Source organism: Orycteropus afer, unplaced genomic scaffold (assembly GCF_000298275.1).
Source record: "Orycteropus afer afer isolate SDZICR_OR568_19922 unplaced genomic scaffold, OryAfe1.0 scaffold00026, whole genome shotgun sequence".
Taxonomy (NCBI): Eukaryota; Metazoa; Chordata; class Mammalia; order Tubulidentata; family Orycteropodidae; genus Orycteropus; species Orycteropus afer.
Window position 1 is genome coordinate 11,146,193 of NW_006921613.1, and position 17,905 is coordinate 11,164,097.

Here is a 17,905-nt window from a genome sequence, read left to right on the forward strand (position 1 = left end):
TGGTGGTTCAAAGCTCATTTTCATGCGTTATATTCACAATATCCCTGCAATAAAATCCATGTTTGGAAAATTCTTTCATACATGGATCACTGAAATCTCTACTTGTGTTATTTATTGGAGACTAACTGGGTTACACTTTCAGAACGTAACCCTCTTGCATGACAGTATCATTAATAACCACCTTCCATATCAGAAGTTCCATTTTCCCACTAAAGGATAGGCTGTGGCTCCCAATTAATTAAATTTAATTTGACAATATTATTGAGCACCTATTAATTGTATCTCAGAAGGAAGGTTGGGCAGTCTACTTCTGTAGTGATACCACCTCAGAAACCCAAGGAGGGGTCACTATCAGTCGGGTCTGACTTGACGACACATAACAACAACAACAACATTAATTGTATAGGGTTATGTTAGGTGCTTTGAGAGAGGAGCAAAATGTTGTACTTTGGACTTAAGGAATTTAGAGTAAGGATAGAAAGAGAAGATATACTCAAAAAACTATAAAACAAGCAAAATGCAATAGGAACACACATAGAAGCACAAAGGAAGAATAGAGAACTTGAATTTCAGCTGAACACTTATGGACCACTGCCTGGGAGAGGTGATATTTGTGCTGGATCTTGGAGGTGAGTTAGATGTTGACATGCAAAGATAAGGAGAAGAGTCATGGTGAAGGAAGGGTATTCTGGGTTATGAGAATAGTGAAACAAATGAACAGATCTGGACATTTTAGAGAGGACAGCAGCAGGTAGAAGGAGACAGGACTAACAGATGGTTCTGGAAATAAAGTTTGCTTCCACCACAGATCGTGTATTGCTCTTCGAAATGTACAGATAGCGGAACATTTGTCCCTCAGCAGAGACATAGCAATATGGATGTAGTCCTTTCCATGATTATAGTTTGTGGATGTGGCTATTTGAACCATATACTTCTCAGATACAAAGAAGGCTGTCTCCTTTGTATTTGGCTGAAAAGCCCCAATTCTAAGCATACCAACATGATGCAGTGGGTTGCTGTATTCAGTTGCCGTATTCAGAACTGTCAGAATTCAGGGCTGCATCCAGGTGGCTCTGATGCTTATGCAGGCAGGAAAAGAAAAAAATAGTGCGTTTGAATGATCAAATGCTCTTAATCCCCAAAATATTATGGTTCAATCATTATTTTTTTCTTTCCTGCCTGCATAAGCCTCAGAGTTACCTGGATACAGTCCTGAATTTTGTTAGTTCTGAATATGGCAACTGAACTGTCAGTGTTTCCCTTGAGTACCATTCTGTTCTTTGTTTTTATCATGACCCTTCTGTACTTGTCACTTTTATTTGAAGAAATTCATGTGGACAAGCTTTATGCATGGTCAAATTTTTCAACATGTCTTCAACTCAAGAATTCTTTCCGTACCTATGTCTTTTCTCTCCCTACTTCTATACTGTCTTCTGATGCTTAGCTGAATATTTTATTATTTTACAAATCTTCAGTGATAATTTTACATTAAATGAATAGCCTTCCTAATATTTGAGCTACTGAAAAGAAATGTAACTCACCCCTCCAAAAAAATAAATTGCTGCCAAGTTGGTCAAGTTGATGCCAATTCACGGCAACCTCATCTGTGCAGAATAGAACTGTTCCACAAAATTTTCAAGGCTGTGACCTTTTAGAAGCAGATTACCAGGACTTTCTTTCAAGGCACCTCTGGGTGGGTTCAAACCATCAACTTTTAGGTTAGTTGTCAAGTGCTTAGCTATTTGTGCTTCCCTAGTTCTCTGTATAGGAGCTCTGGTGGCATAATGCCTAAGGCACTTGACTGCTAACCAGAAGGATGGCAGTTCAAATTCACCAGCCACTCCTTGGAAAGAAGGTTGGGCAATCTACTTCCGTAGTGACACTGCCTCGGCAACCCAAGGAGGGGTTGCTATGAGTCAGGTCCGACTCAACAGCACATAACAACAACAACAACAACAGTTTTCTGTATAAGGAGCTCTGGTGGCACAGTGCCTAACCCAATTTATTGCTAACCAGAAGGTTGGTGGTTCAAACCCACCAGCCACTCTGTGGAAGGAAGATGGGGCAATCTACTTCCGTAAAGATTTACTGCCTCTGAAACCCGATGGGGATCACTATGAGTTGGAATCGACTTGATGGCAGTGGGTTTGGTTTGGTTTTTGGTTAGAGGTTCTGTACCTTCCAATATATTTAACCAAAGAACTACTGAAAAGAAACATAACTCGCTGCTGATAGAAAAATCAGCATCTTGCAAAGACATCTTTTTCTATGGTGCAGAAAATTAATAACAAATGAAAAGCATCTCACTAGGGGTAATAGGTCTTTCAGAAATGGCTTCTCTACATGTGTTGCTACTTTGCAAGTGTTCTTCTTTAAGGAATATTAGAAATAGGATTGCATCAAATACTCTTCATCCCCAAAATATTATGGTTCAATCCCTATCTTTCCTTCCCTGTCTGCATGAACATCAGAGTTACTTGGATGCAGGCCTGAATTTTGACAGATCTGAATGTGACAACTCACTGCACCATAGAGTATACTTAGAATTGGGGCTTTTCAATTATATGAAAGCCAAAATGATTAGAAAGCCAAGCCCTGCAATTTCTAAAGGTCTTTTGGATTGTTTTAAGGATTCTTTGGCACTTTAAACTGTGAAGATCAAAACTAGGAGCAGATTATGTACTTACTGAAGAAGGGTTAGGGAAGGGAAGGTGAAAGGAAAGAAAAAGATGGGAGAACTGTGGGCTTTAGGATTGATCTGCAGAGTTCATTACATTGTATTCATCATTCTGGAAACAATTTAGGAGGATAGGGAGATTTTATGCCCAGATCACCATGCATGTTTTAGTTGAGTCTACCAGCTGCCCTCACACCATTTGCAAAAGAAAAAAAAAAAGGCAAAGAATGCCTGACTGAGCATTGCTATATGCAGTATGAGATGCAAAAATAGTTTGAAGTTTTAATAGGATCATGAATGTTGTCAACTATCAGAACAAATTTGCATTTCAATAAGTATGGGGGCAGAATGAGTGCTGGTGGCCAAAGGCAACCTTATTTTCCATCTGCAGTGTATCATTCATAGTTCATGGTAATAGAACCTTTCTCCTTTTGTCTTAGCTTTGCCTATTCCCAGGAATTCAAAATGAATTCCTTAAGCATCTGCACTGATCTCTGATGTAGGCTGCCTGACTGGATCCATTCACACTGGGTGCTTCATTAACATGGAGTGTTAGTTGTCTTTTGCCTTTATGCTTGCTCCCTCAATGCCAGCCTTACCTGAAGGAGACTTCGGACACCATCTCTGAAACAGTCTGCTGCTACTGCGGCATAAAAGGCCTTGATTTTGTTCTTTATAAGCCAGGCCTGCTTTTTCGCCATGCCATTGTTCATCTCCTTAACACACAGCTTGCGTGGTCCCTGTACGACACAATGAAATATTGGTTAGAAGCCTTGCTATTATACATCACCCCGCTGTTGTTTTCTAAAGGACAAAAAATAGCCCACAATGTCCAACTGAGCTAAGAAATAAGAAAGAGGGACATGCATCTCACTAAACAGGGTTCACACAGATCTAGCCTTTTGGAGAGATCCTGGGCTGCTCACATTATTCACTTTCCACCCCAAATATCTTGGAGTTATTAACACCTACTTAATTAACTGCCTCATTCTGAATGAAAAGAAGCACTGAGGGCATCGTGGCACATGAGGAAAATGCTGAAAGTGTGCTTGAAGAGGCTCAGGATAAATACATAATCAACTTTTGACTCACTGGTGCGAGCCACTTTTAGGAACACCAAGGTAATCTCGGTTAGAACCCAATTCAAGAAATGGACAGAGGTTTTTGGAGGCAGACATGGTGAGCTGCAAATCTTGCCATGAACTACCACATCTTGACGATTCCATTAGGCTGATTCACTGCTTTTTTGTGTGGCAAGGATACCTTGCACCCCACGTAATGTTGACACACTTGCATTTGAATAAATGAACATTTTCCTCTCACTCACTGTATTTGGTAAGATAAGAAGCATGGAGGAGATTAAGACAGAAGGGGACAGGGGTTGTGGTATTAGATGAGGCATTTTATAATTTCAAGATTTGTGTTCCAGAAATTCATTTTCAACTAAAAATTCTATTCTTACTTCTCATTCCTTAAAAGTTTAAGCTAGCTCTTTTCTTCTCATGTTTCAATTCAATCTACAAAGTTTTTTTTTTTTTTTTTTTTATCTGCTATGTATCTGACAGAGTATGAAGCTACTATTCTCCTGGGGAATGCATTTGATTCAGGGAAAGATTTGGCATTTTCTAAAGATGCCTAAGATTTCATCGGAGTCACTGGGACCTTGATAAAATGTAGACTCTGATTCAGTAGGTCTGGTGCAGGATTTGCTAACATGCTCCCAGATGACACGGTTGCTGCTTGGCCTTGGACCACACTTGAATTCATGGCCTTAGACAGTCTTGGATTGGAGAGAAAGGGCATTAGGCCATATGAAGAAGAGCCCATGCTATGTGGTCACAGAGAACTGGTTTCTAATCTAAACTTAGCTACTTCTCGAGTCATTGATTATCTCTCAGCTTGGATATCTTATTCTGAAAACAGAGAAAAAAATATCCTGCAAGATTTTTTTTTTAAGTACTAATGAATAAAGTGCCTAGTACAATTTCTAGATTATATTAGGTGTTCATCCAAAAGTGCTTTTTACTATCTTCAAAGAGTGCTCATAATCTTGTTGAACCACCGACTTAATTCTACTGCTGGATTTGTTCTATGATGGAGCTGAAAGAGCACCGAACTGGGAATCAGAATTTGGGTTTGGATCTTGCTCCGACACTGAGTGCCTGATACTCTGGGTATGCCCTTTGTCCTCTCTTGGTGTAAATTCTACATTTTTAAAATAAGGAAATTATCTAAATCAACACTGCCCAGAATGACCCTAAGACACCCATGGCTATGGAGGACTTGATATGTGGCTGGTCCAGATTTTGAAGCCTTAATGCCTTAGGCACTATGCCACCAGAGCTGCTGCTGCTTCTTCTTTTTTTAGTATGAAATAATTAAACTATCTCCTTAATATTTTATATTCATTTACATATTGAAATGACAATATTTTGGATGGATTGAGTTAAATAAATTATTAAAATTAATTTTACCTGTTTCTTTGTATTTTTATAATATGGCTACTAGAACATTTACAGTGATATACATGACACACATTTCTGTTATATAGCACCAGTCTAGATGATCTCTGGGGTTTTGTCCATTTTAATATTTTATTTGAATTGGATTTGATTCTTTTTATATGTTTTTTTCCCTGTATATTTTCAATAACCTGACAACTTTTTGAAACAGATTGAATGACTTACATTGAAGTTAAAGAAAGTTCAATGGAGGTGAATGAGGTAGACATATAGGGAGGATAATTATTAAACTGAAGACCTAGTCTAAAGAAAGTATGTCATTATGGATCAAGTTTAGCTCAGATTTCCAGATATTGTTGTTGTTATGTGCCATCAAGTCAGGCCCGACTCATAGTGACCCCTCCTTGGGTTGCCGAGGCAGTATCACTACGGAAGTAGATTGCCCAACCTTCCTTCCAAGGAGTGGCTGGTGGGTTTGAACCACCAGCCTTCTGGTTAGCAGTCAAGTGCCATAGGCACTATGCTACCAGATCTCCTCAGGTTTCCAGATAGCCAATGCATATTGAATCACTAGTCCTTCCTCGAGCCTTTCTTGCCTCCATCAACTACAAAAGAAAGAAGAAATATTTCATTTATGGAACTTCAGCAGTAACAACAGCCATGAGATAGTAGAATAACCAGTAGCCAGGAAAGATATTAGAACATCAGTGTATTGAGATGTACCACAATGACTGTGAACCCCTGGGAAAAGTGACATTTATTTAAATAAATACAGTCTAATGTATGTTTATTAGTATTATAAAAGTCCAGATTAAACATTCATTGTGAAAGAGGGATTTACTTTAGCACCTAAATTTGCCATATTGAGAAGTCATAAAAATATTTCATGTAGAATCTCTCTTAGCTAAAAGCAATTATAATATCCTTGTAGCACACATATTAATTAATGTGAAGCAAGACTGCAATACAAATGTATTAAGGAAAAAGTGAACTAACAAAGAGGGAAGACACATTGGAATGTAATTATTCAACATCCAAATATGTCATAGTCACAAAAATGGATTTAACCACCCAATTAAAATATTATAGTGATTAGCTTCAGTTAGGATCCAAAATACGAGTACATAAATTAATTGAGGATTTGAGTAGACAATGAAGCTTTACAAATCTTGTATACATTATAACTTTGACACTGATAGAGAAGAGGGCAAAGGATTTATAATTATTTAGTCTGGAGTAGAAGTTGAATGAGAGGTGACTTCACACAAATGAATATTACGACAAAGAAAGTTAACAAAGGAGCTCCAACACCTTCAGGGTCAACTAGAGGAATTTGGGCCAAGCACAGTGTTATTTCCAACTTTCATTCTGAAAACTTTGAGAGTCTTATTTCTCTGTCTTTGCTGTCATTTGCCACTCTGGTTGGAACTGTGTATAAGAGAATTTTTTTCCTTTCTGAGTTGGTCCATATTTCATCTCACCCTGCATTCTAGCACCCATTCATAGGTCATTCTATTTGTTCTGTGTTTGGCCATGACACTATTTTATTAATATCATGACAGAGGCTCACTGACAAAAGGAGAATACATGTTCTGGTTACCTAGTACCACTCTTACAGAAATACCACAAATGGAACGGCTTGAACGAACAGGAGTTTTTTCTCTTACAGTTCGGGAGGCTAGAAGTCCGAGTTCAAAGTGCCAGGCTCTAGGGGCTGTGTGAAAGCCTCTTGACCTTGGGCTTCAGCTCTGCATCTTGCTCCCAGCCCACTGAAGCTAGAGGCATCTCTTCCCTCAGGCACCTATTGGCTGCTGAGGCTAACAAGCCCAAGGTCAACAAATAAAATGGCACAGTCCCAATGTTACCAAACCACATGGCAGGCCATTGATTCAAGTCCACTGAAAGTCCCAAGGTTGGCAGAGCGTGGCAGGCTGCTGAACAATGACATGGTTACATGCAGGGTTCAAGCATACCATGAGCTAGAGGCCATTCTGAAAGCTGTTTCTTATATATGGGAAGCAGACCACATACCCAAAGCAGCTACTCCAATAGATTCCACCATGGAGTTAATTTCCCATCTCACCATGGGGAATAACTACATTCAGCTGCCCAGCCACTCAACCAGGCCCAGCCAATTTGGCACACAAAGTTAACCATCACATCATGCATCTAAAAAGAAAGCATTTTCTTCTTGGTGGATTTAGACTTTGCATTAAGAGGTGTTGAAGATGGAAGAAAAATGAGCTAATTTTAGTTTTCCAAGGTTACCTGTGCTTGTTCCATTAGGCTGTCTTCTCTGAGTTTTTCAACAACTTTGTTGAACTTAAAGAGAGATTTAGGTTTTGTTAGTCTACCTCATAAATTTTATAAATTTCTAGAAAGGTAAAATTTTGTTAAAAGGGGATTTACATGAGGTTGATGGTCAAAAATGATTCTTTTCCTCCTTCATAATGAGAGGATAGGACAATCAAGGATGAAAGAAAAATTGAAGAGTAGGAAATACATTACTAGAAAGAGATCTGCATCTTGCTACATAGATGTGAAATGAGTAGAAAGGTAGTCACACAACTCATGACAACACTGCCTCTGGAGAGTCTAATAGCCATGGAGCTGGGTTCTTACAAAGGGGATTGTAGTTTGGATCTTTAATGGTTTATTCCATTAAGAACAAGTAGAAATGGTCAAAATGGTAACTTTTTTGTTATATACATTTTATTGGGAGCTCTGGTAGCATAGTGGCTAAGGCACTTGACTGCTAACCAGAAGGCTGGTGGTTCAAACCCACCAGCCACTCCTCAGAAGGAAGATGGGGTAATCTACTTCCGTAGTGATACTGCCTTGGAAACTCAAGGAGGGGTCGCTATGAGTCGGGTCCAACTCGATAGCACACAACAACAACAACATATATTTTATCAGAATAACATTTTAAAAAACTGACAAAAATGTGAATAGTTGTTAATTAGAAGAGGCAGAATGTGGGCATCATTTTATTACATATGAAATTGCCAGTATTCATCAGTTTTGACCTATAAAAATGTGAACATCATATGATTTGACCTAATATGTTTCTCAATTTTCAAGATAAAAAATTGAGGCAATCTAAAAAAAAAAACAGTTTAGATTTCAACCACCAGCACAACACATTGTACTTAAAAAAGTTCTGTGTGGAGGCATAGTGGTAAAAGCACTCGGCTGCCAACCAAAAAGTTAGCAGTTTAAACCTATCAGTTGTTCCTCGGGAGAAAGATTTTCAGCCTTGGAAACCCTAGGGGGCAGTTCTATTCTGTCCTAAACTGTCACTTTGAGTCAGGAGCGACATGATAGCAAGGAGATCTTTTTTTGTTTTGTTTTGTTTTTTGGTCAGATTTAGAAGCTTTTAACAATTTTAAGACAAGGAAAACTTAGAAAACAAGTAAGTGGTACAAGTTTTGACAATAATGCATTTTCCTGTTCTGCATTCTAAATTCTAGACCAATTGAATTAGCTTGCCATCTTTAAAAGTGTATCTGATTTTAATTTGTTTTAATAGATAAAAACCTGCCTTCAATGCAAAATTGAGTACATGAGTGAGTGACTGCTGACATACGATGCCTTCTGACATGGGAAAGATAAGTGTGAGCTGACACCATGAGATTTTTAGAGCTGGATGCATGTATTCAGAGAATGAAACCCAAACTAAGATATCTACAATGATTTGTTTTATTATCTCTCTATCTACTATGAATGACATAAAGTGAGGAAACTGACAAAGAAAAGTAGTAGCTTATTTATGTTATGTACGTAGGGTGGAATTGGTGAAGATTACAGTTTACAACCATTCATTTAATATGTGTCTGTTGCTAAAGCCACTGAATATTGTTATGCCTGGAAATATGAGGAACTACTCAGAAGGTAGAGTCGTACTCCCTCCAGTCTTACTAAAGTGATAAAAATGAGGCTTAAAAGAAGAACAAAACTATTTACATGTTGGATATAAAGACTTCTTGGGGTGTAAGTATGACACTGATTAATTATATGGCAGCTCAAAGAAGAGTAGACAGTTTTTTAAAAGTTACCAAGTAAACAAGCTGGGTCCCCAAATTTGTCCTGATGAAGAGTCCCTCATCTGAAATTTTAGGTTGGATACATAGGAAAATTTTCTAGGATAACTAGGAACAAAGCAAAGATAGGTAGGAATAGTTTCTAGTGGATAAGTTTAACAGTTGGGTAGTTGAAAGATCCAGAATGGGAGATTGGAGTCCAGCAAAAAGAATCACTCTCTTAATTTTAGTTGTAGCAGCTTTGAGGGCCATGATCTCTGTTTTATTGTTTAGTTGCTGTCAAGTTGATTATGACTTTTGGTGATCCCATACCCTTTAAAAATGCTTCTGATGCAAGAAATGTCAGCTATGGTCACATGCTTTCCATCTGCCCACCAGCAATAAATCTTGCTCCTTCCTGGTAGTGTAAGCACGTTTCAAGATAGCACTTAAAATAACTGGAGACATCACAAGGGACAGAGCACAGAGTCTGCTATTCCATGAATTAGTCAGGTGGGCGTGTACTATATCTGGCTGTTCATCATGATCGACCTGTTGGATACCTAGATTAGGAATCAAGATTCAGTGTCTGCACCTGATTTTTCTAAGAGGATGCTTTAAGTTTTTGTTGAAGTTCATGTATTTTTGGAATGGAATGGTGACTAAAGTATCCCAAAATAATGATAAAGTTTGTAATAATATCAACAATAACAAATTAATTTAGCATTTATGTGACAGATATTGAGCTGAGACCTGGAAAGCTTACATTATCTTCACAATAGCCTTGTGACATAAGTGCTATTTTTATTCCCATTTCTTTTTTAATAACTGAGCAAATTGAGGCATGTTGTTGTTGTTGTTATTTGCCATCGAGTCGGCCTCGACTCATAGCGACCTCTCCTTGTGTTTCCGAGGCAGTATCACTACGGAAGTAGGAATGCCCAACCTTCCTTCCGAGGAGTGGCTGGTGGGTTTGAACCGCCAGCCTTCTGGTTAGCAGTCAAGTGCCTTAGGCACTATGCTACCAGAGCTCCCAATTGAGGCATAGGGAGACTAAATTATGTGCCTAAGGAACTCGTAGCTAACTGGTGGCAAAATAGTGTTTCAGAATTTGACCATTTGTCTCAAAACCACCAGTTCCCTAGAGTTAAAAACTAAGTGATATTCTCATAATGTCATCATTGCTATTTAACATATTTTCCACAAGGTTGGCCTAACCATCAACCATAGTGCTTTTGAAAACAATTTTCTAATGGTATGTTGACTCCCCCACATCCCTTCCATCTGTTCCTTCGCAAAGATGATTGACGTCTGAGCCTGGAGCCTAAAAATGCTGACAGCATCTGTAGCCCCAGGAGCTCACAGAAAGTAACTAACTGGAAAGTCATTAGCTGATGCAGAAACTCTTTTCTGTTCCCAAGAGAACATTGGCACCTGGGAACAAGACTCTTGGGCTCTACTGAAAGAGATCATCATAGTCATATATAATGTGGTCCAATGTACATGTTAAACTGCCAGGACCTTTGGAATACAGACTTAGGTATCTATTTCAAATGAAATGATATTCCAGAATCATACCATTTTATTATAGTTAAAATAGGAAAGGGTTAATTAAAAGCAATATCTCTAGCTTCTATAGAAAGACTTTTTTCTATTTGACTGTTTATACTCCAAGTTCATTTCTTCTAAAGATTTTTTTATTGCCTGCTAAACTAAGTTTTCTCTAAATTGCTAGAAAAGAAAAACACCCCAAACTGCTTTTTCCATCAAAACTCACTCTTATATTGGCCTATATTATATTGGCTAAAATGAAATCCACTTATCCAGGGCACCAAAGTTGATAATATGGGAGCAAGGTGCTTCATAAGATTTTTAAAAAATCCTCTGGAGTCAAAGTTGGTCATTTCTTAGCCTGTCAATCTTAGGTAGTCAGTGGGATTTCCTCTACTCACTATTAGATAATTACATTTAGTTATATTGTTTGTGTTACTATCATATAATTACTGAGAGGAAAGAAAATATGACCAATGAGCTTCATATAGAATTTGGAGCATTGCCAAGTATAAAGGATGCTTAAGTGCTGGTGACGATGACATGTGGCAAATTAACCCCCTACATCAAGGTACAGTTGACTGGCCCCAGCCCTATTTCTTTCTAACAGTCCTATTCCTTGGCAAGTATTGGAAGAGTTTAGGTAGTGTTACCTGATTCTAGAGAGGACACTGGTAGTTGAGTGGTAGAGTTCTTGCCTTCCATGAAAGAGACCAGGGTTTGATTCCTGACCAATGCTCAGGTGTGGTCTGTCAGTGGAGGCTTGCATGTTGTTATGATGCTGAATAGGTTTCAGCAGAACTTCCACACTAAGAGTAGGAAAAAAGGCCTGGCATTCTCCTTCTGAAAATCAGCCAGTGAAAACCCACAAATCACAATAGTCCAGTCCATAACCAATCATAGGGATGGCACAGGACTGAGAAGCGATTTGTTCAGTTGTGCATGGGATCCTCATGAGTTAGGGGCTGATGGCCAGTTAACAACAACAATCTGATTCTAACAGCACTCCCAAGGACCATGGGTCTGTGGACCCAATCAAGTGACCAGGATTGAAGTTCTGACTCTGCCACTTTCTTCTCATGTGATCCTGTATAAGAATTTAATTTTCCTGACTCTCACTTTCCTACTCTGCAAAATGAGGACAGGGCTTTTCTTTTCATTCCTTCTCAACTAGGGTTTTATGAGGATCATATAAGAGAACTATAGGAAAATGCTTTGAAGAATAGGTAAGTACTGTAAAAATTCATTGAAGTAGCTGGGAATTTTGAGTGGGATGTGTGTGTTTGTAGGTGATATGTGTATGTGGTGTGATGAAAAGAAGTAGAGGTAGCCTGGTTAGGAGAATACAGACTTAATTACTTTCTTATAATTTTAATTCTTTCTCCCCACTTTGGTCAATAATTATGGTTAAATGTTCAGCACCTACTTAGAATATCTCCCAGGAAAACCACCAGTAAGTTATTGTCAGTCCATCAAATACTTCCTGACTAAAAGGAATTCATTCAACTTTCAATGTTGACCTACTGCATGGAAAACTTGGTTTTAATTCCCTAGATATTGGTAGTGTTATCAAGTTTATCCAAATATTTTATTTGAATTCTATGTGCTTTCTTTTAAGGCCATTATGTCTGGTTCTCTCTTCATCAGTTAAGCTACATAATAGTTCTCTATCATGCTCATTCCATCATTTTATATTTCTGTGCACAGTTATCACCCCAAATGCCTTCATTTTATTTCTGAACCAGTTCTGTTTTTCTTGACTCAAAGACCATCACATGGAAGTATTTAGCACTTTTAGTTGGTCTCCTATGAAATCGGAAACACATTTCATCCACATGTTTAAATTCAGGATCATGGGCTCTAGCTAATCCTTGCTCTATGAATCAAGGAGAAAGGTTCCTGCCCAAACTGCCTTGCTATTCTGCTCTCAATTCATGCACTTTCTGTGCTCAGTGAAAACAACACAAGGTGAGCAGGGACAACAAAGCCCCTTCCTTGGGTGAACTGGTTCTTACCACAAAGATTTCACAGCAGATGCAAAGTCCACTGTTCTTGGTAAAGGCATGAGTTATGTCCAAGAGAGCAGGCCTGGTCATGGGGGCCCCTGTTAAGACAATACACTGAGGCCTGGAAATGGAAAAAGAATGTGTGAGAATTGAACTGACAAATTGCAAGACGTCTATGAGCCCAGAACCACCCAAAGGTAAATGGCAGCTACAGAAGCCTTGGTGAAATGAGACAATTGCTCTCTTAATTATTCCTTAGGTTTCCCATTATAATTTTTGAGTCATCTTGCCTTTTTATCTTGCTATCTTTGTATCATCAGTGACAGTAAAAGCATGAAGTAAGAAAGTGTTGGTCCTGGATTCTCCCTGTCTTTTTTCCTCTGAACACTTAGCTGCTGTTGGGTCATCTCTAACTCATGGTGACCTCGTAAATAACAGGTTGAGATGTGGTTTGGTCCTGTGCCATCTTCATGATCACTGGTATGTTTGATTCCATTGTTGAGGATACTGTGTTAGTCCATCTCATTGAGATTTCCTTATTTTCACTGATTTTCTAGACTACAAATTCCCAACCCAGTATGTCCCTGTCTGACCAGTATTTTCACGGTATTTTTCTTTGTTCTCCTTGCAGACTTTTTTTTGAGACTCCATTCCAACAATATAGGACTGATGAAGAGCTTAAAGTGTTACCTCTGCCAAAAGAATTCAGTAAGGCACAAAACCTTACGCTGAATGGAGAGAACTCCAATAGTTAAAGTGTGTGGGGATGTCACTCTGAAATCACATCATTAGGCCACCCTTTTGTCTCTGCATGGGAGGTGACACTTGGAATGATGAGGACTATTGTTGGAGGTTGACATAGCTTAGAGTGGAAGGGAAGAGACAGGAAGGGCTGTCATAAAAATGTAGCAGATTTATGTGACTTGATCTTTAGACTATATCCATAACCTTATTAATAGTGCTTTTGTCTCCCATAAAGGAAAGCTACCTCTAATGTGAGCATCATCAGATTGCCTGAAAAGCCAACTTTACCTGAAATTTTTCACATGATCTTCCACAGTGGTTAGTTCCAGAGCATTGTCTAAAGCACTCACATAGGAAAGAGCCTGGGTGGAGGAGCCCCAGTTCACATCTATGGATGAAAGAAGAAATTGGCATAAAAAGCATTGACCTTTCCTCTGGACACTGTGAATAATTTTTACAAATCATTCCCTTGTACGATTTTCCCTGGCTGTGTCAGTGGTGGATGAGTGCCCAAATTAGAAAAAAAAAAAACATATTGTAGTATTTCCTAGAAAGAGTGTTATGTCCTTCTATGAAATACTGTGAATCCTTAGAATGGAGACTTTATTCCAGCTATGCAACAGACAGTAAAACTGCAGCCCTAAAAATTTTGTTTGATGGGAGAAGCTGTCTGATGATCACACAGCAGGCAGATAGAATTGGGAAATGGGTCAGCCCACGAATAAATTCAATGGCTCTTCACAAATTCTTAAATTGAAAAAAATAGGAGACATTACTATGTACACAGATGTGTATAATAATCTTTATATATTGAACAGTAAAACTGAATGAAGATAGCTCATGGTGTCCAGGAAGATAGTCAAGGTTCTTTAAAATGCTTGAGGAAGCATTTTAGTTTGATCTTTTAGAAATTAATCTTCATAATAAAGGAGGGAAGCACCATAACCCCTTGTTTTTGTTTTTGTTTTTTACAAATGTAAAAATTAAAATATGTCATCTAGATTTTATTAGAGGAAGCCCCTGATAGGAAAGAACGGATCCACCCTGGAGAGCAGATAGAGTCTCTTCTCCCTGGTTTTGTTCTGGAAAAGGATAATTTCTTGGGTTAAAGAAGATAAATATTGATTCTGGTGGCATAGTGTCTAAGGCCTTTGGCTGCTAAACAGAAGGCTCATGGTACAAACCCACCAGACACTCCATGGAAGGAAGACTGGGCAATCTACTTCTATAAAGATTTACTGCCTCAAAATCCCAAAGGGGGTCTCTATGAGTCAGAATCAACTTGATGACAGTGAGTTTGTTTATATATATATATATATATATATATATATATACCAGGCACTTAGCATACTTTGTTGTTGTTAAGTGCCGTCAAGTCAGTTCCAATTTTTAGTGAGCCCATGTACAACAGAACAAAACCCTGCCTGGTCCAGCACCGTCCTCACAACTGTTGTTATGCTTGAGCCCATTGTTGCAGCCCCTATGTCAATCCGTCTCATTGAGGGCCTTCTTTTTGGGTGACCCTCTACTTTACCTAGTGCGATATTCTTCCCCAGGAACTGGTGCCTCCTGACACACAAGCAAAGTAAAAGAGGTGGAGTCTCCCCATCCTTGCTTCTAAAGAGCATTGTGGCTGTACTTCATCTAAGACAGATTTGTTTGTTCTTCTGGCAGTCCACGGTATATTCAATATTCTTTGCTAACCACAATTCAAAGGCATTAACTCTTCTTTGGTCTTCCTCGTTCATTGTCCAGTTTTCACATGCATATGAGGCAATTGAAAATACCATGGCTTGGGTCAAGCACACCTTGGTCTTCAAAGTGACATCTTTGCTATTAAACATTTTAAAGAGGTCTTTTGCAGTAAACTGGTCCAATATGTCACTTAATTTCTTGACTGCTAGTTCTGGTTACCTAGTGCCACTCTGACAGGAATATACCACAAATGGGATGGCCTTAACAAAAAGGAGTATTCTCTTACAGTTTGGAGGCTTTAAGTCCAAGTTCACTAGGGGCCACTCTGTGGTATATTCCTGTCAGAGTGCCAGGCTCTAGGGGCTGGGTGAAAGCCCCCCAGCCTTGGGGTTCAGCTCTGCCTCAGCTCCCAGCTCACTGTAGCTAGAGGCTTTTCTTCACTCAGACAGCTGGTAGCTGCTAAGGCTGCCAAGCCCAAGGTTGGCAAGTAAAAAGGCACAGTCCTGATATTACCAAATCATGCAGCAGGCCATTAATTCAAGTCCACTGTAAGTCCCAAGGTCGGCAGAGCATGGCAGGCTGCTGAACAACAACACGGCTACATGCAGGTTCAAGGTGCCATAAGCTACAGACTATCCCCAAGGCTTCTCCTTATATACAGGAAGGAGACCACATCCCAAAGGCTGTGGTAGATCCCACCATGGAGTTGATTGCCAGTCTCATCATGGGGAATAACTACCACCAGCTACCCAGCTGCTCAACCAGGCCCAGCCAAGTTGGCACACAAACTGAACCACCACACTGCTGCTTCCATGGGCATTGATTATGGATCCAAGTAAAATGAAATTCTTGACAACTTCAAACTTTTCTCCATTTGTCATGATGTTGTTCATTGGTGAAGTTGCAAGGATTTTTGTTTTCTTTATGTTGAGATGTACTCCAAACTGAGGCTGTAGTAGTCTTTGATCTTCCTCAGTTAACTGCTTCAAGTCATCTTCACTTTCAGCAAGCAACATTGTGTCATCTGCATATTGCAGGTTGTTCTTGAGTCTTCCTCTAATCCTGATGCCACATTCCTCTTCATATAGTCAAGATTCTTGGATTATTTGCTTAGCATGCAGATTGAGTAAGAGTGGTGAAAGGACACAACCCTAATGAATAGCTTTCTTGATTTTAAACCATGCTGTATCCCCTTGTTCTGTTTGAACAACTGCCTCTTATTCTATATACAGGTTCCTCATGAACACAATTAAGTGTTCTGGAATCCCCATTCTTCACAATGTTATCCATAATTAGTCATGATCCACTTAGTCAAATGCCTTTGCATAGTCAATAGAACACAAGTAAATTTATATATGGTGTTAAAAATATATAAATAAATAAATAAAAACAAAACAAACAAAATGCTACCGGGTAGATCTTACTATCTTTGCTCTACAGGTTAAAGGATCTGAGCCTCAAGGATTAAGGATAAGGATGAGCCTAAGGGTAAGCCTGGGCCTTTCAGTACTGCACTGTAGTTTTTAGCTTCTCCCTGATTCCTTCTCACTGGTTCCAAAGTAAACAACCAAAGTTCAGTCCAATTACATTTCTCCCATTTAATAGGCTATGGCAGCTTCTTGTCAGGAACAATGCCCAGATCCTTTATTGTTAATTGCCTTCAAGTCGATTCTGACTCAAAGCTACACTATGTGCTACAGAGTAGTACTGCTCCATAGTTTTCTTGGCTGTAATCTTAACAGAAGCACATTGCCAGGGCTTTTCTTCTGCAGTACCACTGGATGAGTTTGAACCGCCAACATTTAAGTTAGCAGTTGAGCACAAACTTTTTGTTACCAAGGAACTTCCATATTCTTTAGTATGGCAAGTTTCTTAATCTTCTGGCCCCAATCTACCCTCCCAGGCCTTGTGATCCTTCTCCCTAGTAGCTAAGAATTCCATCTCTGCTAAAGATCTTAAGCATAGGAGCTCTGGTAGCATAGTGCCTAAGGTACTTGACTGCTAAGCAGAAAACTGGCAGTTCAAACCCATCAGCCACTCTTCGGAAGGAAGATGGAGCAATCTACTTCCATAGTGACACCATCTTGGAAACTCAAGGAGGGGTTGCTATGAGTTGGATCTGACTCAGCAGTGAGTTCTTTTTTTTTTTTTTTTTGGTACTGTATTCTTGGCCCTGGGGACACAACCTATGGACCAGGAATGTTTTCTTGCAGACTCTAATCAGAGTTAACCACTTCCTCCTTTTTTCTCCAAATTTGGTTCATGTCACTAACACAGTATATTACATTGTATTATAATTAATTGTTATGTGTGAGACCATGAACTCCTTGAAGACAGGGACTATTTCTTATTCATCAGAACACTGAAGGCAGAAGGGGCTATAATGGAAAGCTTACTGGGTTTGGTAACATAGACACTCTGGTTAAGATATCAGCTCCATTACATCCTATTACCATGGTGAGTGGTCAACTCTTTGAACCCCAGTTTTTCCATCTATAAAATGGGACTAATAATACCTAATTTACAGCATTATAATTAGGATTAAAGGAATTCATGGCATATAATAAGTGTTCACCAAGGTTGACTATTGCTATTATTATATTGCATTACATAACTAACATCCACAGTATACTTAGAAGCTACTCAATAAATATTAGTTGAATAATGGGTAGTTAGAGAGTGTTTGGGAGTGCTGCTAATATAGTGACTAAGGCACTTGACTGCTAACCAGAAGGCTGGTGGTTCAAACCC

The 17,905-nt window shown here is 39.0% G+C and overlaps 1 protein-coding gene across 1 annotated transcript in view; it reads right to left on the minus strand.

Moving 5' to 3' along the window:
- SLC12A1 (solute carrier family 12 member 1) overlaps positions 1-17,905 on the minus strand; it is a 124,277-nt gene that overhangs the window by 40,419 nt on the left and 65,953 nt on the right. Inside the window, exons 15-17 of the mRNA XM_042783677.1 lie at positions 13,748-13,847; positions 12,725-12,836; positions 3,277-3,417 (exon numbers count right to left, since the gene is read on the minus strand). Of these exons, the coding sequence (XP_042639611.1) occupies positions 3,277-3,417; positions 12,725-12,836; positions 13,748-13,847 (353 nt within the window). The remainder of the gene's footprint in view (positions 1-3,276; positions 3,418-12,724; positions 12,837-13,747; positions 13,848-17,905) is intronic.